Source organism: Arvicanthis niloticus, chromosome 19 (genome assembly GCF_011762505.2).
Source record: "Arvicanthis niloticus isolate mArvNil1 chromosome 19, mArvNil1.pat.X, whole genome shotgun sequence".
NCBI lineage: Eukaryota > Metazoa > Chordata > Mammalia > Rodentia > Muridae > Arvicanthis > Arvicanthis niloticus.
Genome location: NC_047676.1, coordinates 49,164,292 through 49,188,913, shown reverse-complemented (window position 1 = coordinate 49,188,913; position 24,622 = coordinate 49,164,292). Strand labels below are relative to the sequence as shown.

The window sequence follows — 24,622 nt, the reverse complement described above, 5'->3', positions numbered from 1 at the left end:
CTTAATTTCATGTTAAATAACCATACTCATTGTTAACAATTATCATCATTATTATTTTAATAATTGATAAAGTACTACATTTTATATCTTCTTAAAGTAAACTTTGATGTTTTCATCAAGCAATATATGTAGTCTTTGTGTGGATAGAGGTATTACAATCACATGTTAAACAAATGTTGTCTTCCAGACCTTCAGGTGGTGGAAAATATTGCCTTGGGGAAAGGAAACGCTACCGCTCTTGCAACACAGATGTAAGTAAACCAAAAATTTGCTATGAATAATTAGCTTACTCTTCTTCCAGGCAGGAAAACTTTTAACTTTAGGCTGTTTAATCAGAAATCCATGTGTGTAAGGGTCACATGAGTTTCCGGAAAAGCTAGCCTCAGCATTGTTAATTCCATCTACAAGACCTCAAGGAAGCTCCAGATGGAAGCTCACCAGTGGGAAGATCCACACATGCCCTCAATATCCCAGCCTCACCAGTCTGTGTTTCTTGGGTCCATAATGATCAATCTTACCTTTATCTTCTCTTATCTTTCTCACAGTGAGAAACTCCTACATCATATATCATCTCTTGGCATTTAATCCCTTAAGACTCAACATTATAGTCTATAGTCTCTTCTGTCCTGAATCCTGTCCCTGCCTCTGACAACCATGAAAATCTTTCTGTGCCCTTGGCATTTCACAATTCATTGTCAGCAAAGTCTCTCACTGTCTGACTTTTCTGAATTTTTATCTTTACTGTGTCAATATCATCTCTGTTGCTGTGATGAAATACCCACACAAAGGAACCTAGAGGAGAAAGAGATTGTTTTAGTTTACAAATCCAGAAGGGATACAGGCCATCTTGGTGAAGAAAGCATGACAGCAAAGCATGAGGCCTGTCCATCAGATTTGCACCGGCAATGTAGAAACAGAAAGAACTGGAAATGAGGCCACATTACAAAACATCAAAGCTAACCTCAGTGACATACTTCCTCTAGCAACACCCTGCCTCTTAAATTAGCATCATCAACTGGAGATGAAGTATTCCAACACAAGTCTATGGGAGACATTTCATATTAAAAATGGCATTTACCTTTTTGGTGTAATAGAAACCATCTCTCCTTCAAATCTAGTACTTCCTCTGTAGTTTGCAATGGGAGCTTCTTATGTTTTCCCTTGGTCATTGTGGACTGGTTCTGGTAGAGAACTGACCATCCATCATTTGGTTGTTCCTTTGAGATCATCCTTTCTCCATCCTGTGTTTAAAAAAATGCAGTTTCATTTTTTAATATCAGACTACTAACATCCTAAGCTTCCTTCACATTTTCTAGTCTCTTCCTGCCTTAATTCCTTAGGAATTCATAAATGTGTAGTTAATTGTTCTTACATATTCTTTTCTGCATTTTCCCATAAGCAAACAAACATCTTTCTATCTAAAAACAAACAAAAATCCCCTTGCCAGTTATTTCAACCACTTCTTTGCTCTTAAGACTTAGTCATATAAACTGAGTTGAATTCACATCATCTAATATTTCCTAGAGTTGTTCTTGTCATGTTTTTACCCCCATCATACTGTGACATCCTTGATAAGTCACAGATGCCTTCAGTACTTGCTAAACTCAATGGTTGGTTGTAGCTTTCATCGGCTTATTCTGTTGTAACATTGCTTCTCCTCATTCTCCTTTGTGGTTCTGGTTCTTTTCTCTGAGTTCCTAGTGTTAGACTGGCAAGGGCTTGGTCCTTGACTTCCTTGTTCTACCAACACCCATTTTATTGCTGATCTCATCCAGCTTCATTGATTCCAAAAGTGTCATATATCATTCAATTCCCAAACTTGTATCTTTTGGTCCAATTGTCATCTCTGGCCATCAGGTCCATACCTTACTACTTGACTAGACTTCTAATAAACATTAGTATTTAGTGCACTAGGTAACAATAATAAACTAATATTTAGTGCATACTAATATTAGCTACAAAACTATTCCACACTGTTCTCTCTCAGTGTTTTTAACCTCATATGTTAGTTCCATCAGTGTGAGCCAAAATCCTAGAAGTTTCACACCCAGGCTTTCCTGTCTCACCGTCTGTGTCTATCCAGTCCCTCAGGATATTCTGTTGGATTTTGCCTTAAAAAGACATCTCAGGTATGATAACTTTTCACTACTTATGCCACTTCTACTCTGAGTTACCACTATTTCTAGTTATCAGTTTAATAGACTTTTATTTTTATTTTTTGAAGTGCTTGTTATCAAGCCTAGGACCCTACACATGCTTAGGCAAGTGCCTTACTACTAAATTTCATCATCAGCTTCTTTAGTAACCTCATTTGTTGGTTTGCTACCACTAATATTATACCCTCCAGTTCTCAATATAGGAGACAGACTAAGTCAGATTATCCTCACTCTTTAGTCCCCTCCACACCATTTTTAAATCTGAAATTATTATAAAAGCTAGAACGATTTATACAATCTGACTTTCATTGCTTCTTTGAGCTAATCTGTTAGCAGATTCCTCATTATTTACTCCGCCCCAACTAACTACCTGGATCTCTTTCCTTAAACATGGCAGACATGCTCTCTCAGTAGAGCCTTGTTTTCCCCACACCCTTTGCCTGTGTCCCTGTAGCTGTCCATCCCCTCTTCACTCAACGGTTTTCTTCTCAATTAAGCCTCTCCTGAACACTGTACTTAAACTGGAAACTTCTCTGCTCCTCTTTTTTGTCTCTTTTTATTGCACTCATTTGTCATATTTTATTCTGCTAAACTTAGAGCCTAGAGTAATTACATGTATCTTCAGTTATAAGACTTTTCTAGTTACTAGCACTATTCATGCACTTAAATTGAATGCCAACTCTATATTTCCAAGAAATCACTTAAATGTAGGATTCACAACAAAATAATAACAATCTGTTGATGCAAGTCATATGATATAAACGTACATAAAATTGTCACATAGCTGATTAGAAACTAGAAATGATTCTATAGAAATGAATTTTATTAAATTTTATTAAAGCAGAATGAAGTGCAAACCAGTTTGCTTAATAGTCTGGTATCTGTGTGGAGGAATTTAGAAGCCCCTGAAAGAGCTATATATATTGGGCTTTAGATATGAACAGGTTGGAAAAAGACAAAAGTGCAGCATACCAGGGAGTGCCTCAATAGGAATTCAACGACTGAAGTGCTGAAGCGGAGGCTCTGTACAAGCAATGAAGGTAGAGTCTAAGGAGGGCTATGTGGGAGAAAATTAGAAACTGACTTTTTAAAAGCCATAAAAATAAAACCAAAACCAAAATTAAAACAAAATAAGACTAATATAATATGAAAATAGAGTGAGTAGGGTAGGGACTAAGATCGGAAAGAAATATGTTGAATTTATGGTATAACAAGTGAGCAGATTCCAGAAGGTGATTATGATATATATGCCCAGAGTTGAGTGGATGAAGTCATTGAAAGAACTTCTCAGCTAGTGAGACTGATGGCTCTTTCCTATGAATGTTGAACAGTCAGGATGGTATCAGAACTTGGTGTATAGGGTGAAGTGTCTCATTCTCATATGCCCAAATATCCCTTCAGGTGAGAAAATGACCCTCATTCATTAAGCTGCAAACTGATTTAGATTAATGACACCAATGCCAGAAGAATAGGGATTTTATAGAGGATAAAAGGGATCATACTATCAAGTATCATACTATTCGGGAGGAGTGAGAAACGAAAACCCATTTCTCATTTCACATCACCTTCTACTATTAAATAATTGAAAAAAAACATACAATAATATAGGCATTATTCAATCTAAGTAATACATATTAGGCAACTGAACATGAGAAAAACGGCAAACCCATTCCTAGTCCCATTGCCTATATTCAGGATTGTATTAGAAGCTCAAATTGTAGAATGTAATATTGGTATGCTAGAATTTCTGTTACTATTTTTGCCTTTGACTTCAACTTTTAGTGAACTATAAGAAGATAGTGTTAACATAACTGAATCATGTTGCATATATATAATTGTTTCTTCATTAATATTGACCTTATTGATTCAGAACTTGAAGTAACTCAGTTACTTTACTAAAATTAATTTTTCATGTATTAAAATTAACACAGTTGAATAAATATAACTTGGCTTAAGGGCATTAATTTATCTAACATATGCATGTTAAAGTTTTCTAGAATATATTCTATTGACCAGAAATATCTAAAAGAACTTGATTCAAGTTCCGGAAATACTTTTTCTATCTACCATCGAGCCTGGTAGCCACTAACACTAGCCCTGTTAAGTAATGAGCATGTGATATGTAATGTGGATTAAGAACTGAAGGACAGTTTTCAATTCAAATTTGAACCATCAGATGTGTCTAGTGAGATCAATTGGTCAATACACAACTAGAGTTTACCTATACAATAAAAAATCATAAAAATTGTAAGTGTTACATATAAGGCTTTCAAAGCAACTATATCTTGATTCATTAAAAAAAAAAAAAAAAATTATTGGTCGCCTGTATCTGTGGGCTTCACACAGGCTTCTTTAGTAATCTAGAAATGTTTTAAACTCTATGAAAGGATATGTGCCATATATTACATCTAAATACTATACCACATTATTTAACACTGCAGAATTCATGGCTCTTGGCTTCTATAGTGAGAGTAACACAAAAAGAAGTAGATTTTCACCCTAGGAGTATTCACAGAAGAAAGGAGATTAAACTGTCACAGTGACTCTTTCTAAAGAAGGAGGCAAGGCAAGAGTGATTGCAGTGGACTTTGTCCCTCAATTGACTTCATTTTATTTATTGTTTTCATTCATTCTTATGCCAGGAAGCTGTATACTTATCCTTAAACCAGTCATTAGCAAATAGAATAGACATATAAATTCACTTACACTACCTCTGATTTACCTCTAATATAGTGTTTATGGTTCCCTTTTATAAGAAGTAGATTCTTAAGCAAACTGTCAGAGTTCTGTTAAGAAGAATCAGGAAACAACAAACGTTGGTTAAAGCACAGATGTTCATCTCTGAACTCTTTATTTTCCATTGTTGGCATTGTGTAATTGAAGTAGCAATTATACAAGTAATAGTTAAAGGGACAGGTGCTAGATTTTTTTGAGTGCTTAAATGTATATTTGACCTATTACTGCAATCATCTTCTCTTTCTGGACCAAAAGGAATTCTCCCCCTTCTCCTCAGTAGTGAGTTGGCTTGGAATATTTAATTTTTTTGTTTTTAAATATAAATTTGAAAGAGCTGTGATGAGGATAAACTATTGGTATAATCTGTTCTCTTTTAGCCTTGTTATAACTGATTGCATTAATTTGGGCCACTAACGAGTACAACAGGTGAACTCACCCAGAAAGCAGTACTACACTGTACTACCCCTTTACCTTTCACAAGTGCTCTGTATCAAGGAGTCCTTGGAGATTTCTGCCTGCTCATATCTTAGCACTATAGGCTTGACTCATCCATATGAACTCATTTCAACTTTTTCAGCATTTCTTCATTTAGAATTTTTCATATTTTTAAAAAATGAACTGTTTGAATTACATGTCTCCAACTCAGTTTTTAATTTTTTATTACTTTTTTTTTTTTTTTTTTTTTTTTTTTTTTTTTGAGAATGAAACTTAATTTTCTGAATGCTCAGAGAGGTGGCCAGTTCAGGATCTGAACTGAGTCCCTGAAGGGAGATTGTACAACATTTTTATAGGATGGAAACACAAACCAAGGGGGAGCGGGCTGGGCTTTTGCATACACACAGAGTAATCAGCCCTTAATAATTCTGCATCACTAGGTCTGTCAGATGATCCTGGGCCAGAAGGCTGAAGATCAGATGCTCCAACGTTTTATAGTATAGGGAGTGTCCAGGTATTCAGCGGTCTCTATAAATTGGCTAAGTTTTAGAAGCTATGCTTTGTGCTTCCCATAATTTTAGTTAACTCAGCCATTCTGGATTTCTGACGGGGTTGAAAACTTACAGTCTCATAGCCAATCCTGGCTATTTACCTTGAGAGATTTTTTTTTTTTTTTTTTTTTTTTTTAACAGTCTAGTTGTTACCCCTCTTGATCTGCACTCCCACAGTTCCTCATCCCATTCCTCCTCCCCTGTCTCCAAGAGGTTTGCCCAGCATAATTTTATGCAAAGCATAATACTAAGGGCTCATTAACTCAGGTAGCAGTTCTATAAGTGGCTGATTTCTGACAATTTTTATTAATGTTTAAAGGTAAGCAATGATGTGATGATCCATCAGGCCATTGTCAGAAGCAAAGATAATTGTTCTGGGTTTAATCCTCTGATAAAACGTTTGCCCAAAAGTTGCTCAAAAGTTGGCTTTGGTTGTTGGATGTGGCAGGATATTTCCCCTGATATATTTTACAATAAAGCTCGGTAATTTGGGAGGAGCTAATGTGGGAGAAGCGAGGAGAGGAAGAGGAGGAGCTAGGAGGAGGAGGAGAGATGTAGCAGCCATGGAGAACCTCTCATGGGCCCAGAACAGTCCTGGGTAACGATTTATATCTTAAGGTTAGATACTGGGAAACAACTCTAATTGTGTGGGGAAATTGTTAATTGAGCATTTCTAAATACATAAAGCCATTGGATAATAATTAAGCTTTAGAGTCTCATTTCTACTGGGTACCACGTGGATGGTGGGTACTGCCTGGGGTTCAGCCAAGCTTTGTGGAGACAGTGTGGTAGATTGACAGAGCTGGCCACCACGATGGCAGCTTGTGGGTGCCAGGGCCAGTGTTTCTGGCTGGTCTATTCTAGCTGCAGTGCAAATGTGGCCTCTGGCCACTTCCAGCTGTGGAGCTTGGCTTCAGGACGCAGAGCATGGGGCCTGAGCTAAGCAGAGCCCCCTCCACATAGATAGTCAGCCAGCGCAGTGGCGGGTTTTTTAAAAATATTACTGCAACAAATGGCGCCCACCGTATTGCACAAACCCACGACCCTGAGATTAAGAGTCTCATGTTCTACCAACTGAGCTAGCCGCCACATAGTCGGCCCGCACAGTGTTTTTTTTTTTTAAATATTACCGCAACAGTTGGAATGTCCTATCTATAGGCATCTAAAGCTGTTGGCTATTAAACAGATAGATTTGTTTCCATGAGCAGTTTTTTTATTTCTTTTTCTTAAAACTATAGTGTAGAATGTGAAACTCCTTGTATATATTATACTATTTAACTAGCATGATTTAAGTTAATGATATGAATACCTTATCAGACAGCTTAATGTTTAGAAAAAGCAAAATTTGATTATACTATATATAATAAGGCATTGTACCAATTTTTAAAATTAATTCTCTCATTTTTGACATTATCATATTATATAACTTTTTTCCTCCAAACTGGTTGTTCTTGCTCTTATTGAAATTTATGGTTTTTTTTTTTTATTAATTGTTGTTATATATACATACAAATACATCTTCCTAAGTATAACCTGTTCGGTCCATGTTATTCACACACACACACACACACACACACACACATACACACACACGGTCCCTAATAATAAAGTCTAAATAAAAGATATTGGGGACCCTGTGTCTGTGTGTGTGTGTGTGTGTGTGTGTGTGTATGTGTGTGTGTGTTTAGGGATAACTATTTGGTGTTAGTAACCAGTTGGTGTGGTGTTTCCTGGATAACAATATTCACTGTTGATTCTACTTTCAGCATTCCTTCGTAGCCTATAGTTCTGCATATAGGGCTGATGCTCTGTGGACTTTTCCTCATCTGTTTTGACATGTCTGTTGTTGTCCTTGATTGACTCATGGTTAGGCAGTCATATTAGTGATACTTTATGGGTGTAGCTTCTGACATTTAATATTAGGAACTGTCAAACAGGAAACTCTGATCTTCTGGCTCTTATAATCTTTCAACATATTCCTTAAAACTTAGGTATGGGAATTATTTTGTAGATGTGTTCTTGAAACTAGATTTCAAAACTATGAATTTTGATTGATTTTGTTTATGTAATGGTCTCCAGTAGAGGTATCCATATTTTGGTGGTAACCAACAGCTCTCATTGGACTTAAAATTCAACAAGAAGAAAGCCATTCCTAGCACTGGAATCTAGCCAATTACCCAGGGCTAGTGAAGTCATGGATCTGGGAGGAGAACTTACAGTCTCCACTTTCCTCACCCAGTATAATAACTAATTGCACTCTACATGTTTCCCACAGATAAGATGGTCTTCCTTACCAAGGAAACTTCTCTTTGCAACAGATGAACCAAATTTCATATAAAGTCTAAATAAAAGATATTAGGGACCATGAAAAAGATTTGCTTACATATCTAGAAAGAATTTACTTTGTTTTCCTAGCCTTTGTTATTTATAATTTGTGGTTATAAAAGACTAGAATAAAACTACTAGAGATACGCCTAAGTTCCTGGAGTAGAAAGTTAGATCTTTCTACTTTCTTAACCATCTTCCTGCCTCTTTGTCTACTCAATGTGCAATAATGGTCTATTATAAAAGGGCTTTTTATGTCTTCTGTAATCTGTCTTAATTCAAGTATAAATTGTATAGTCTAATAGGGTGTGCGCTCGGTCAATTTTATATGTTTGGATTCAGTTTTCTTTTCTCAGTTCTTTGCCAAAATCTTAAATAGTATTGTTGTTTTGGTTGTGTAGACAGGAAAATTATAGCCTATGTTTGGAGCTAGAATTGTGGTTTTAAAAAAGTGTTCACTTGGGAATAAAATTGACTTCAGTCTGAATCCTGGCTCCAACTCTACTTCTGTGTGACACTGGCAAGCTACCTAGCTTCACTAAACTTCTGTCAGCCTCTAAATAATAGGATATAACTATACCAAACTTCTGAGGTTGGTTGTTTGTTTGTTTGTTTTGATAATGAAAAGTTGTAACATGAAATATCTTAGAGCTATTTCTAATAACGAATAGACAAATATAGCTATTATGATACCTATTATTTGTAGGTTTTCATCTAATTTCAGGTATAAACCAAATCTCAGGAGTGGACTAGCACTAAGGAAGTGATCCAATAAAGTTCAGAGCTGCTTATTGGTTGTCTGGTGCTGTTACAACTGATAGAGGCTTAGGAGGGAATGTCGCAGAGCAAGCTTCTCTGAAAGCTTCTGGTCACTTTTGATATTGTCTTACTTCCAGTCTAACTTTATTCTGCAGCAGAACCAGATAGATCAAAACATTCTGAAACTACAGAACTTGTCCCCAGGTAGAAAGATGCAGGATTTAGTGATGACAAGGTGAAGTTGATCCATTGGTTATTAATGCTACACTGTGTCTCAGATTATAACTAGAAAACAGACATGTGTCAACTATTTTTTCTTAGAAATATATCAAATATACATGTATGCACAAATGTGTATCTCATTGAGCAATATCTGTATGTCTCCTAGGTTAATATGAATTTCAGGTGTTTTCAGAAGTAGAGCTTAAGTTTTAAAGTACAGAGTAACTTGATGTATTTTGTTCTCACTAGAAGCTTAAGCATCACAAAGCATAAAAAACATTTTATTATGTGTAGGAAATTTTCTGCTACAAATAGGTATTTGAAATTCAGGGTATATACTGTAAAAATAATTTTAATTTGAAAAGCTTGCACATAAGGTTGTGGCATCAAACTCTCCAGTACTCACATGACAGAAAAAGAGCAGACTACTGTTAATTGTCCTCTACCCTCCACCCCTGAGGTGTACACACAGACAGACACACACACACACACAAAGAGAGAGAGAGAAATGTAATTTAAAAAAATAAAATGAGAGTTGAGTTAGATCAAATTTCTTACTTTCCAATTGCTGTGACAAAACACTATGACCAAAGCAACTTATAAAATAAAATGTTTAATTCAGGGCTCAGAGTTGCAGAGGATTAGACTTCATGAACATCATGGTAAGGAACATGCTAAAAGGCAGACAGACATCATGTTGGAACAGTAGCTAGGAGCATACACTCTTATCTGCAAGGAGAGGAGGAAGGGAGGGAGGGAGGGAGGGAGGGAGGGAGGGAGGGAGGGGGGAGGGAGACCAACCCAGTGACATACCTCCTTCAACAAAGGCCACACCTCCTAATCCTCTCCAGACAGTTCCACCAACTGAGACACAAGCATTCCTATATATAAGCCTATGGTGGCCATTCTTATTAAATAACCACATTTACTGTATGTGTCGACCACTACATTTAATTTTGGGAATGTGTAGAGTAGATCACTTTAATTCAACTGGTAGATACAATGTGATAGCTGGCGAGTTGGGGATCTTATCTGGACTTTTGTTGAGAAGTCCAGAAGCAAGACCTCTATTAGCCCATCTTGATTCTTTATGTAATATAGACAAAGATGCCTATCAAGTTAGACAATCAAATGTGTCCATATTTCACATTAATTTGCCAAATGCATGACTTGCTAAGTAGAATAACATTTCGGTTTCCAGCATCTTTAGCTAAAACAGAATACAACCTGCTAAGTGTATGTTGCTTTCTTGAGAAGGAAGTCTCTGAGTGTTGAAAGCTGGTCGAGTGTAGTAAGAGTGAAACGTGTGCATTCAGCATACACATAGAAAGGAGGAAAATGCAAAATGCGGGAAAGAAGTAGCACAGGAAGTAGAGCAGCTTTCCGTCTACTCTCTGGTGATGGAGACGTCTATGCCATCTACTCTACCAGTTTTCTTCATGGTCCGAAGAGGAAAGAGGAAAAGAAAGGGTTTCACTTTCAGCCCATGCCACACTCAATGTCCAGTAAGACATACACTTGGGATGTGGTTTTTAAGATAGGATGGAACTAGAAAACATCATCCTGAGTGAGGTAACCCAATCACAAAAGAACCCACATGGTATGCTCTCACTGATAACTGGATATTAGCCCAAAAGCTTGCAATACCCAAGATACAACTCACAGACCACATGAAGCTCATGAAAAAAGAAGACCAAAATGTCGGTCCTTCTTAAAAGGAGTAACAAAATACTCATGGAAGCAAATAGGGAGACAAAATGTGGGACAGAAACTGAAGGAGGGATCACCTGGAGATTGTTTTACCTGGGTATCCATCCCATGTGCAGTCACCAAAGGCAGATGCTGATGTAGATGCCAGGAAGTGCATGCTGACAGGAGCCTGATACAGCTGTCTCCTTAAAGGTCTGCCAGAGCCTGACATATACAGAGGCGGATGCTCATAGGTAACCATTGAACTGATCATGGGGTTCTTAATGGAGGAGTGAGAGAGAAGACTGAAGGAGCTGAAAGGGTTTATGGCTCCATGGGGAGAGCAATAATACCAACCAACCAGAGCTTCCAGGGTCTAAACCACCAGCCTGGGAGCACATAGGGAGGGACCCATGGCTTCAGCTGTATATGTAAGGGAGGAGGGCCTTGTTGGGCATAGGTGGGAGAGAAGGTCCTTGGTCCTGTGAAGGCTGGACACCCCACTGTGGGGGAATTCGAGGGTGGGGAGGTGGTAGTGAGGGCATGGGGGCATATCCTCATAGAAGCAGGAGAAGGGGGGATGAGATAGAGGGTTCCTGGATGGAGGGGAAAATGGGGAAATCTGAAATCTAAATAAAATATCCAATAAAAAAATATCAAAGAGAGAGGGGGCAGCAAATCTCTGTGAATTTGAAGCCAGCTTGGTCTAACTAATAAGGTCCAAGAAATCAGGGCTACAAAGTGAGATCCTTCTCAAAAAACAAGCAAACCACAACAAAAACAACAAGAAATACTCAAACTAAATATGATATACATTTTATCTCAAATGCATGGTTATCAATTTATAATAAAAATATATAGGATATGCAGATGGGTTTTACAAATGAAAGAAAGACATAAAAAATTATAATTTTCCAAGATTACCCTGTTCTTTCAGACAAAACCAGGATGAGAGTCTTATAATTGAAATGTCACTTCTAAGTTTGCCAGCAGACACTGAAGCTTCTCTCTAACATTTATCCCTCCTCAGTGGATTAGCCTTTTTTCTAGAATAATCTACCAATAAAATGTTAAATTTAGGCAAAATTAAATGCTTATCTATCTGAATAGTTGAAAGTACTATATTTTATAGACTGTGTTAATGTTTACAGACCTGGGAAAATGATGATAAACATGGGTTTGGCGTTGTTTTGTTGTTTAATTTGAAAATACTTACAAATCCTGGCCACTGAAGCTCGTGGAACTGCTCTTGGGGTCACAGGCCCTACTTCTTGGTTTTGGAAGAGCATATTTGATATCTTTGCCTTTGTTTTCTGTACTGGCTTGAAGACAATGTTGGCATTGTCATCATTAAGTCATCTAAAAAAACCACACTACATATTAAACCCTCCATTTTTTTAATTAAACAAAGATAGATTTTACAAAATTTTTCTTTCAAAAACTACATTCCTTTGATCACTTTTTAAACAGCAAACATGATTCTTGCTTAGGGTATAGTTAATCATCACATATTCAGAGCGTTTCCTGGTGAGAACATTGAAATCAGAACAGAACATTCACTCTAGAAACAAAGACATGCAAACAACTACACCCAGATCCTTCTAAACCACTTACCCTCTAAAGTAGTCTTTGAATACATCAATGTAGCTCTCCTTGGAGCTTTATTCTTGCAGTCCTCTAGTTTCTGTTAAATCTTTTTCAGAGCTTCAAACAACTTACCTTCCACCTCGCCTGACCTTTGTCCTCTATTTCATCGTTCTTCTCATACCAAACTAGGATATGTTCTTCGAAAGCAGAGGTTTGAGGCTTTATTTTTCCCTGTAATCCCAGAGCCTAGAATATATCTGACACATATTGAGCAACTCATAAATAACTTGTTATATGAAGTTAGGCTGCTTCTTTGTGTGTTGTTTTAAGAAGACTACTGGCTAATTAAGATACCCATGGTATCTTTCTATCTAGAGAAGTTTATTCAGTATAGATTCAGAAGAAAGAATAAAAATCACTTGGTTGTAGGAGGGCAAGTTTGACAGAAAGTAAGGAAGTTGCTAACAATTGTAGCTCTTGGAAAAGTGTTTACTCTCCTGTAAATGTTTCTACAAATTTAGTGACCACTTTGGGGATAATTATACATAAAGTCAAAACATTTTGTTCAAACTGTATTATATCATTTCTCACACCAATTTTTGAAACGTATGATTCTGTGTTGGCTCAAAAAACAATAATTAAGTTTGAATATTACCCACCAAGCATGTCTATCACATTGATGCTCAGGACAAGGGTGTCAAGTTGTGCTGCCTCGATCAAATTTGATATCTCTCTCTCTCTCTCTCTCTCTCTCTCTCTCTCTCTCTCTCTCTCTCTCTCTCTCTCTCTTTCTCTGTGTGTGTGTGTGTGTGTGTGTGTGTGTGTCTCTAGTAAGCATTTGTATTGGAGCACTGACATGACCATTTACTTACATATTAAGCCTTATATTATTGCATCATTTGGAATGAAGCAGGAGAATGTTTCCATTCAGATGAAGGAGATATTATTACACTATGAAATTTATTTTTACGAGTCAACCTTTCTGTACTCCCAGTTCATTTTATTATAAAATATTATTAAATGATTATGATTACTTCATGAGAATGCTATAAGAAAATAAGTAGCCAACACACCTAAAGATCTCTAAAGTCTGTCATAGAGTACATAGGACTAGTTACATGACATTTTACAACTATGATTTAATTTTATTGTAGCTGACCTTAGGAAAGGCACTGTCAAGAAAGAAGTAAGTCAGAAACTTCATGTAATATCATCCAGGTGCTTCACTAAATGGCAATATCCTTTATTGACTATTTGCTTCTCTTCTGTTTGAAAGGGTTCTTAGAAAATACTGGAAAGAAGCATTTCTAATTTTGCATTCAGTGAATACCTTAATGTGTTACCTCAGAGCTTTGTCTGTACTGATGCTTGTATAAGAACTGATGTTTCTCCTTGTCTTTCTGTATTCCTCTCTTTGATACAGGTTGGCCTTTCCCACCTTTCAGAATACATAATCTCTTCCTTTCTGCCCACATAACTTTACTTGGCTTCCCTCTTAACAATCCACAAAACAGTCTTAATAATCTCCCCCAGTTCCTTTATCTATCTTAAGTATCTCAATTACAATACTTTGGGACATATTCAAAGTTTTCTTTCAAAGTCAGTATTTCCCTAACTTATCAGATGACACATTTGTCTTTCACACATGTAGCACCTACAGACAAGTTGTAAGATACTGTTGTTTACTACTTATATATCTTGAAACAGTTCTGTACTCTTTCCACTTCAATCTTTCAACAAGATTTAAAACTGTACTTGAATAAACTTTTTAAGTGGTTGATTTTTTTATATGAAAACTTGTATCTACAGTTTAAATTATATATATTTTAAAATTGGTATTTGCTTTCAAAGCAGATTTGGTGCTTGGTAAAACCACTGACAGACAACTTTAGCTCTCATGAAACTCTTTGAAAATAGCTTAGAAAGGGACCGGGGAGATGGTCCATTAGTTAAAAAAACATGTATTGCTCTTTGGGAGGACCCAAATATAGTTCCCAGAAGCCACGTTAGGTGAGTTACAACCCCTGCAACTCTAGCTCCAGGTGATCGGGCACCCACTCTAGCATTCATGTGCATATTCTCTTTCTTAAATACATAAACATAATAAAAAATAAATTAGTCTTTAAAAGGTAGAAAAATAACTTGGAAAAACAAACATTCCTTATTATGTCCAGCCATTTTTTGGACATATATAACCAACTATGAGTATGCCTCCACAAAAATCATAATCATTTAAAACATTGGGAGGGTTTTTGCACATTTTGTGTCCTTGTATGGTTCTTGACCATTAACTTTGTAGATGACAATGGCATGGCAAATGTGAATATTTCAAAGATCCAAATATTAGCAAACTATAAAAAGAAGGCCTTGCAAGAATAGCATAACACACTACACAGCTCATAGTAGCTACCTTTTCATCTTTGTTAAAAGTAGGCAAGAGAGTAAGAATATGAAAAGAAGCCTTGAGTTTGGATTGATTCATTACACTGAGTATATTTTAAGATTTAAAACTCTTAACATAATCTAAACTTATTCCACTAGTTGTAAATCTGAGGCTTTAGACTTAATATGCTAAAAATTTTAAGCCATTATCTATAATAAATAATGATAGCCATGTAAATCTTTGCATACCATGATCTATTGTTGTCACACATTTATGTTTATTACTTACTGTTTGCAATTAAGTAGCAAATATCTACTATCATTTACTGATCTTGGACATGAACAAAGCAAAGGTAGATAGATGTCCAAGGACAGTTCTAAGAATGTCCTCCAGATGATCTGTGAGGATGCTTGTAACTCCCTGTCATTTAGTCTGAGCTAAGTGTTTCCAGGGCTGGGAATGTGGTTCAGCACCTCACTGTTTTTACCTAGCATGCATGGAGTGTCTGGATTGGATCTCCAAAGCTACCCTCCTCTTGTTTTGCTCTTTCATGAAGTATTTTGTCCTGTTAAGGGGAATATTTTCTTGATGTATCAAAAATTTACAGTTTTTTTTTAATGCCATAGAATTCTAAAAGATAAATCAAATTGCGCTACTGCTAAAACATTCCATGAGATACACTTTTAATCTTTATGTAGTTATATCAACAAAAGAGTTGAGTAAAGCGTGACTGTGGAATTTATAATTTAGACATAGCTACATTGGCATGATTTTTCTCTTTAAAATTTTCAGGTAGAAGAAACATTCCAAACTTTTACAGCCAGTTGTTTCCTTACCATTTTCTTTATCCCCTAAAAATATGTACATATTGGTACCAATTTAACATTTCATTTTCTATGAGGTTAAAAGATGAAATTTACATTTCAGTATGTCCAAACCTCTTTAATTTGAAGGTGCTTGGAATTGAATCCTAGCATTTTTCTCAGTTCAACTTATGGTTTTCTCTAGGAAGCATTTGTAGTGATCAGGGTACAAGTCACAATTTATAAGCTGAATGTTGTCTTAATACTCTGTATCTCAGTGCCTTAAAATAAAATGTGCAAACCCCTATGGCACCCAAACTTCAAATATTGTTACCAAGAGATTTTGTGTTTTACTTTTTTTTCTGGTTTCTGTGTGTCTTTATAAGGTGGTGAGATGGCTATGTAAAGACACGTGTGAAGTTCCATGGCAACTGTCCAGCACTGTAGCCATTTCTTCTCACCTACAACTTACAGCTTACAGTTCAGAGACTTCAATGTGAATCCTTATTGTAAAGCAGTAAAACAAAAGTCAGAAAAACACCCAGAGGTGATAGGGTGACGGTCAGTCAGAAAAACACCCAGAGGTAGTAGGGTGACAGTCAGAAAAACACCCAGAGGTAATAGGGTGATGGTCAGTCAGAAAAATACCAGAGGTGATAGGGTGATGGTCATTAAGAAAGATACCTAGAGGTGATAGGGTGTCAGTAAGTACAAATTTCAGGGACACTGTCCCTTGGTTTTGGTATTTTACAACAATGGTACCATTTATGATTTTATTTTATTTTAGCCATGCCCTTTGGGTTCCCGAGATTTTCGAGAAAAACAGTGTGCAGACTTTGACAGTATGCCTTTCCGGGGAAAGCATTATAACTGGAAACCCTATACTGGAGGTAATGTATGACCCGGCAGAGCACTCATGCTTGAGAGCTTTGCAAATGTGAGAGCATGTAAATATACACACTCAGACTTTCATGGACATGGTAGTTAGAATTAGTGTTTGCTAGTCAAAACAAAAAATGCTTGTATTATTTTATAAGTCTTGTATTTTAGCTTTCCTATGGTAGTGTATATGTAACAATTCTAAAATTATTAAAAAACTATATTTTAAAAACAAATTCTTTTTAACAAGTTAAAAATCCTAGAAAATATCTATTTGTATAAAATACATAAAATATGAGCTCTGCTTGAGACTTTCCTGGGGTAAACTATAATCATTAAATATTTGCAATTATTCCCTAAAACAAAATATGACAACATAAATCAACTCAACCAACTCCAGAGAGAAAAGGAAACCTGTTTATTTTTTTCTTACTCAAAGGCCAGTGATATTTCTAAAGATCTATTGTGTGTTTAGCTTTATGTTTTTCTTTTTAAATGCTACTGTATGTGTACACATGAGCACAAGACTCTTGTGTGAACAGTTTACAGGGTCAGTTTACTCTTTCCACCTTCCTGGGTCTGTGGGTGGAACTTAGGTCATCAGGCTTGGAGGCAAGCATCTTGGCATATTAAGCTAACTTGCTGGTCCTATTTTAATTTTTGTATTGGGGGAGGTTTTTTGTTGTTTTGTTTTTTAGACAGATTTTTCTGTGTAGCTCAGGCTTGCTTGAAACTCACTCTCCTACTGACTAACCTTCCTGAGTGCTGGGTTGCAATTGTGTGTCACCGTGCCTGGCTAGATTAAATGTTTTCATTGTCTGAACATAGTTTTGGTGCTTATTTTGGACATATATCAAAGACTAATATTTGTCATTAAGCAGATGAGGTCTTTACTTTCAAAACACAAACTAAATTTTGTTGTGTGGAAATTTTTAATATACTATTAAAAAACCACTTTTTTAAAATATAAAATCTGTCTTTAAAATTATACCAGAACAGAGTATTTAAAAGGCTTAGGCCATAACACCTATGTACTCATTACCAATATTTTACTATTTATCATTTTATTATTTGGATATATATTCATCTATCTAGCTACTTACTAATCATTTTAAGTTAACCTGTGGCTATTTTCTTCTGAATGCTTTGACATGTGTGTCATTGGCTATCATTTAATTCTTCGCTCAGTTTTTCTTTTGCCTTAAGAATATAAACAATATCTTACCTGTGTTTTCTCTGAATTTTGCCAACTGCATATACATAGGAAGCCTAAGTACGATATAGAATGTCACCATTACCTCCATAATTTCTCTAGTCCTTACTGGTTCAGATCTGTAACTGCTTTTCATAGACTCAGGGCCTTGAACAGAAACTTGCTGCTCACAGCGTTGGCAGCTGGAACCCAAGATCAGGGTGCCCACAAGGGTGAGTTCTGGGGAGGATTCTTTTCTGAGTTTCAGACTACCATCTTCTCATTGTACCTCACATGACACAAGAGGAGAGAAGCTCCTGGACACTCATCCCGTTCATAAGGGCGCAATTCTCATGGTCCAATTACTTCCCAAGGGCTCCCCCTTCAAGTACCATCATACTGAGCTTAGGATTTGAACATAGAAGTTTGAAGAGGACATAAATGTTTAGTCCCCAAACAGTTTTCATAGTTCTTCGCAGTCAATAGTCAACATGCATTGCTCATTTTTCTTACATAGTTTAGTTATGTCTGCTCAAGAGCTTCGTATAGTTGAATTATGCTTGTTATTCTTTCTGCAGGACTTCAAGCCTGTGCTTTTTAAAAATATTCATCCATATTGTGATATGTAGTAGTTCAGTCTTTTTATTGCTGAGTGGTATTCTGTAGTAATCACTTTCTTTTGCCTTCTTCTGTGTGGATGCCTGGGTTGTTTTCATTTTCACTTGTCACACATGTACAAGCTGGTGGGGTGCTCTGTTAAGGACTGTGTACATATTTCCCTTTCTCTGGGTGGACTGAGCTGCAGTGAATACTACACATGGCACAGGGGAGATCTGAGTTTTCAAAGAAATGCCAGATGTTTTTCAAAACTGAATATACACATTACACTCCCGCCAACAACATCTGAGAATTCTATTTCCTCCAGCGTCCTACTCAGTACTTGAAGTTTACATGGAAAGTTAGTTTGCACTTCCAGCTCATTGTGTTGAGCATTCTTTTTCATGTACTTGGTCACTTGGGTTTTCTTTTTATATTTCTTCCCCAAAATTATTTTTCCTTTTAAAGCAATTTTTAATGTTATTAACTTATTTTTTAATTAATGTCTATTTGTGCTTAAGTAGTACAGTATGGTCATTTGAGGAATTTAATGATAATATCAGGGTAACTGGCAACACATATTACTATTTATGTGTTAGAAGCCTTCAAACTCTTCTCTAAATATTTTGAGGGATATAACAAATTGCCATGGACTATAGTTGTCTGATATAGAATAGAAGAACTAATTCCTCCTCTATTTAGTCAATTTTGGCATCCAGGAGTTATCTTTTCTCCATTTCCTTTGCTCGTTTACTTTCTATCTCATGGTGACCATTGTTGTTCATTCAGTGTGATCAACTTTTCCTCTTTGACAGATGAATGAGAACACCTGGCCTTCATCTTTGTCCACCTGGCTTATTTGACCCAGTATAATGTACTATAGTTCCTTCAGTGTTGCCACACAATTCATTCTTTCCATGTCTAAATAATATTCCATCTTGTTTACATACCATATTAAAAACTCTATTCATCTATTGGCAGGCATCTTGATTTATTTTATATGTTGGAAATAGAGATTAGTACTGCAATAAGTGTGCATGCAGATGTATCTTTGATGCAGACTGTTAATATCATTGTTTTCCTATACTGTTCCATTTCCTGTGGTTTGAGGCACTCTCGTTTTGTTTTTATAATGCCTATACTAATTTACATCCGTAACCACCATGTCCAAGAGCTCCTGTCTCCACAGCATATATTCCTTCTTAAAGATATCTACTCCAACTGAGATAGGATAGAATCTCTGTGAAAGGTGAGAGATATCGAGTCTGTTCTTTTTAAATAAGGTTATTTAGCCATTGGTTTTATTTTGTTTGAAATGGGTCTTGCTATGTAAGCCAGGCTGACCTTACACTCATGATCATCCCACTTCACCCTCAGCAGTACTGAGAATACCATGCTACCATGCCCTCCTTGTTAGTTTATTATTGCTTTTGGGTTTGGTTTAGTTTGGTTTTTGCAACAAGGTCTTGCTTTATAGCCTACAGGCCCATGTCATATAATTTAAATGTATTTGTGTGTGTGTGTGTGTGTGTGTGTGTGCGTGTGTGTGTGTAATGTTTCTTTTTAGCTTTTTGTGTACATATGTATGTATCATTACTAGCATATATAGAGTTTCTTGTCAGGAGCATATTGCTAAATATTTTTTTAATCCACTCAACTACAGTAAGTTTTGATTAGGGATATTAGTTCAGATTCATTCATGGTCATTATTGATGAATAAGGTCTTGATTCAGTCATTTAGTCAAGTAATTTGTGATCCCATGGCATATCCTTATTTCTCTTACTATTTAGTTTTATGGTTTCATAGTTTTGATTCTCTTCCTGGCTTCTTGTCTGCATCTTTGTTACTGGTGAGCTTTATTCTTTCAAGCATTCCTCATGATGACAGCTATCATTCTTATTTCTTTATTTTTTCAAAATGACCTTATTCTGAGTCCACAGAATCTTCCTTTTACTTCACTGAATCAACTTATTGTTTTCATATACACTTTTCACTTTATGTATTATATTCTTCAGCTCCAAGATTTCTATTCTATGTGTATAACCTTATTGAACTCATTTTGTTTATATATTATTTTTCTGATTTCATTAGTTGTTAATCTATTCTCTAGCTTCCTTATGTGTGTATGTGTATGATGTATGTTTTATGTATTTGTGTGTCTCTCTGTGTGTAGGAGATTAATCCCTGGGACTCCAGCTTTTTAAGCTCATATCCTGCCACTCAACTATACTCCTAGCCCAAGTCATTAATTTTTTAAAAAAATATTGTTTATTCTGTTTACTTTTATGTGTATAAATGTTTTATTATTATTTAATTTTTTTTACAGTCCAGTCATTATCCCTCTCCTGGCCTACCTTCTAACAGTTCCTCATTCTATTTCTCCTCCCCAGTCTCCAAGAGGATGTCCCCACCCACACCCACCCCACCATACCTCCCCACTCCCTGAGGCCTCTAATCTGTTGAGGGTTAGGTATCTCTTCTCTCGCTGGGGCCAGACCAGGCAGTCCTCTGTTGCATATGTGTTGGAGACCTTATATCAGCTGGTACCTGGTTGGTGGCTCAGTATCTGAGAGATCTCGGGAGTCCAGGTTAGTTGAGAGTTCTGGTCTTCCTATGGGGTCACTCCCTCCTCAGCTTCTTCCAGCTTTTTCCTAAGTCAACAACAAGAATGTCCATCTTCTGTCCATTGGTTGGGTTATTGCATCTGTCTTTTTCAGCTGTTTGTTGGGCCTCTTGGAGAGCCACCATGCTAGGCTCCTGTCTGTAAGAACACCATAGCATCAGTAATAGTGTCAGGCCTTGGAGGCTGCCCTTGAGCTGGATCCCAATTTGGGCCAGTCAGTCACTAGACTTCCTTTTTCTCAGTCTCTTCTCCATTTTTGTCCCTGCAGTTCTTTTAGACAGGGACAATTCTGGGTCAGAGTTTTTTACTGTGCGATGGCAACCCCATCCTTCTACTTGATGCCCTGTCTTTCTACTGGCAGTGGACTCTACAAGTTCCCTCTCCCCACTGCTGGGCATTTCATCTAAGGTCTCTCTCTGAGTCCTGAGCACCTCTCACCTCACAGGTCTCTGGTAATTCTAGAGGGTCCTCCGACGTCCTACCCCCTGAAATTGCCTGTTTCCATTCTTTCTGCTGGCCTTCAGGGCTTAACTCCTGATTCCTGCTCTCAATATCTGATCAGTTTCCCCTTTTCCCCTTCCTGTCCCCTCTCCCATTCATATCCCTCCCCCCACCCCCATAATTGCTTTCTTCTCCCTCCCAAGTGGGATTGAGGCATCCTCACTTGGGTCTTTCAGCCTGTTAACCTTCTTGAGTTCTGTAGATTGTGTCCTATGTATTCTGTACTTTTGGGGCTAATATCTACATATTAGTGAGTACATACCATGCCTGTCATTGTGAGTCTAAGTTACCTCACTCAGGATGATACTTTCTAGTTCCATCCATTTGCATGAAAAACTCATGATCTCCTCGTTCTTAATAGCAGAATAGTAGTTCATTGTGTAAATGAACCACATTTTCTGTATCCATTCTTTCATTGTAGGACATCTGGGTTGTTTCCAGCTTCTGGCTATCACAAAAAAGGCTGCTATGAACATAGTAGAACATGTGTCCCTGTGGCATGGTGGGGCATCTTTTGGGTATATGCCCGAGAATGCTATAGCTGGATCTTCAGGTATAACTATTTTCAATTTTCTGAGGAACCTCCAGATTGACTTCCAGAGTGGTTGTACAGTTTGCAATCATACTAGTTTGCAATCCCACCAGCAATGGAGGAGGAGTTTTCCTCTTTGTCCACATCTTCCCCAACATGTGTTGTCACCTGAGTTTTTGATCTTAGCCATTCTGATTGGTATAAGGTGGAATCTCATTTTGATTTGCATTTCCCTAATTACCAAGGACTTTGACACTTCTTTAAGTGTTTCTCAGCCATTCAAGATTCCACTGTTATGAATTCTCTGTTTAACCTGAAAATGGACCCCAGAGTTATTAAATTAACAGGCTGGCAAGCCAAGGACAGGTAAGATTCTGCACGGACCCATTCTAAGACAGAAGTGCATTGCTTTTGATAATACGTATTCCATGACCGGTAAGGAAGGCATTCTTGTCAGAAGGACCTAAGACAGGCTGTCTTGTTTATGTAAAAAAGGGGGGAAAGGGCTGCTTGGCAAGAATCTGACATGGGCCAAGGACAAGAAAATGGGCTACTTGGTAGGAATATGACATTGGTCAAGGACAAGGAAGTAGGCTTCAGATAGGAATCTGACATTAGGCTAGAACCAAGAAATAATTTCAGGCAGGAATCTAAATCTTAGGTTAGAACAAAGAAGTAATTTCAGGCAAGAATCTAAATCTTAGGCTAGAACAAGGAAGTAGGCTTCAGACATGAAAATGACTTTGGGCTAGGACAGGGAAGTGGGCTCAGATATTTTGATCATCCTGATAAGCCCTTAGTAGAAACAGTGATCACAGGAGTGTTAACAGAACTTTGTTTACTGCTTTGTTTGTTCTTTGACTATTTGTGTTTATGGTCTTGCTTGTTCCTTGACTATTTGTATCTATTGTATTGCTAGTTTCTCAACAAGAACTGACCTTAATACTTGTATGTAATTAAAATGGTATAAAAGCAAAATAGAGAAGGGGGAATAAGATAGAGGTTTCTGGGGGGTGGGGGTGAATGGGGAAAGGGAATGGCATCTGAAATGTAAATAAATAAAATATCCAATTAAAAATGGAAAAAATTCTCTGTTTAGTTCTATACCCCATTTTTTGATTGGGTTGTTTGGTTTTTGGAGGTTAGCTTCTTGAGTTCTTTATATACTTTGGATATTAGTCCTCTATTGGATGTGAGGTTTAGTGAAGATTTTTTTCCCAATCTGTAAGTTGCCGTTTTGTCCAATTGACTATGTCCTTTGCCTTATAGGAGCTTTTCAGTTTCATGAGGTCTCATTTATCAATTCTTGTTCTTAGAGCCTGAGCCATTGCAGTTCTGTTTAGGAAATTTCCCCCACTCCATGCCAATGAGTTTGAGGCTCTTTCCCACTTTCTCTTCTATTAGATACAGTGTATCTGGTTTTATGTTGAAGTCCTTGATCTACTTGGACTTGAGCTTTGTGCAAGGTGACAAATAGGGATCTATTTTCATTTTTCTTCATATCTACTGCCAGTTAGACCAGCACCATTTATTGAAAATGCTTTCTTTTGTCCATTGAATAATTTTGGCTTCTTTGTTAAAAATCAAGTGTATGTAAGTGTGTGGTATTTTTTTCTGGGTCTTCAATTTTATTCTGTTGACCAACCTGTCTGTCTCTGTACCAATACCAAGCAGTTTTTATCACTATTGCTCTATAGTATAGCTTAAGGTCAGGGATGATGATTCCACTAGAAGTTCTTTTATTGTTATGAATTGTTTTCACTATCCTGGGTTTTTTATTTCTCCATATGAAATTGAGAATTGTTCTTTCCATGTCTTTGAAGAATTGTATTGGAATTTTGATAGGTATCTCATTGAATCTGTAGATTGCTTTTGACCAGATAGCCATTTTTACTATGTTAATTCTACTAATCCATGAGCAATGGGAGATCTCTTCATTATCTGAAGTCTTCTTCAGTTTCTTTCTTGAGAGACTTGAAGTTCTTATCATATAGTTCTTTCACTTATTTGGTTTGAGTTACCCCAAGAAATTTTATTTTACTTGTGACTATTGTGAAGGGTGTTCTGTCCCTAATTTCTTTCTCAGATTGTTTATCATTTGTATAAAAGAAGGCTACTGATTTGTTTGAATTGCTGAAATTGTTTATCAGCTATAGAAGTTCTCTGATAGAATTTTTTTGGGTTGCTTATTTATACTATCATATCATCTGCAAATAGAGCTAATACCAAAACTCCTCAAACTATTCCATAAAATAGAAACAGTAGGAACAGTACTAATTCATTCTATGAAGCAACAATTACTCTGATACCTAAACCACAAAAGGACACAACAAAAAAAACAAAACTTCAGACCAATTTTGCTTATAAATATTGATGCAAAAATACTCAATAAAATTATTGCAAACCAAATAAATCCAAGAACACATCAAAACCATCATTCATCATGGTCAAGTAGGCTTCATCCCAGGGATACAAGGTTGGTTCAATGCCCCAAAATCTATTAACATAATCCACTATATAAACAAACTGAAAGAGTCACATGATCATCTTAGATGCTGAAAAAGCATTTGACAAAATACAACACCACTTCGTGTTAAAAGTATTAGAGAGATCGGGGATTCAAGACCCATACCTAAACATAATAAAAGCAA

At 36.7% G+C, this 24,622-nt stretch overlaps 1 protein-coding gene across 6 annotated transcripts in view; it reads left to right on the top strand.

The window, feature by feature from the left end:
- Adamts6 (ADAM metallopeptidase with thrombospondin type 1 motif 6) overlaps positions 1-24,622 on the top strand; it is a 229,315-nt gene that overhangs the window by 136,509 nt on the left and 68,184 nt on the right. For all 6 annotated transcript variants that reach the window (XR_013105084.1, XM_034523616.2, XM_076916239.1 and 3 more), the window contains 2 exons: positions 188-251; positions 16,434-16,536. Coding sequence is in view for 5 of the 6 variants with exons in the window: in XM_034523616.2 (XP_034379507.1) it covers positions 188-251; positions 16,434-16,536 (167 nt within the window). In the remaining variant the exon portion in view is untranslated. The remainder of the gene's footprint in view (positions 1-187; positions 252-16,433; positions 16,537-24,622) is intronic.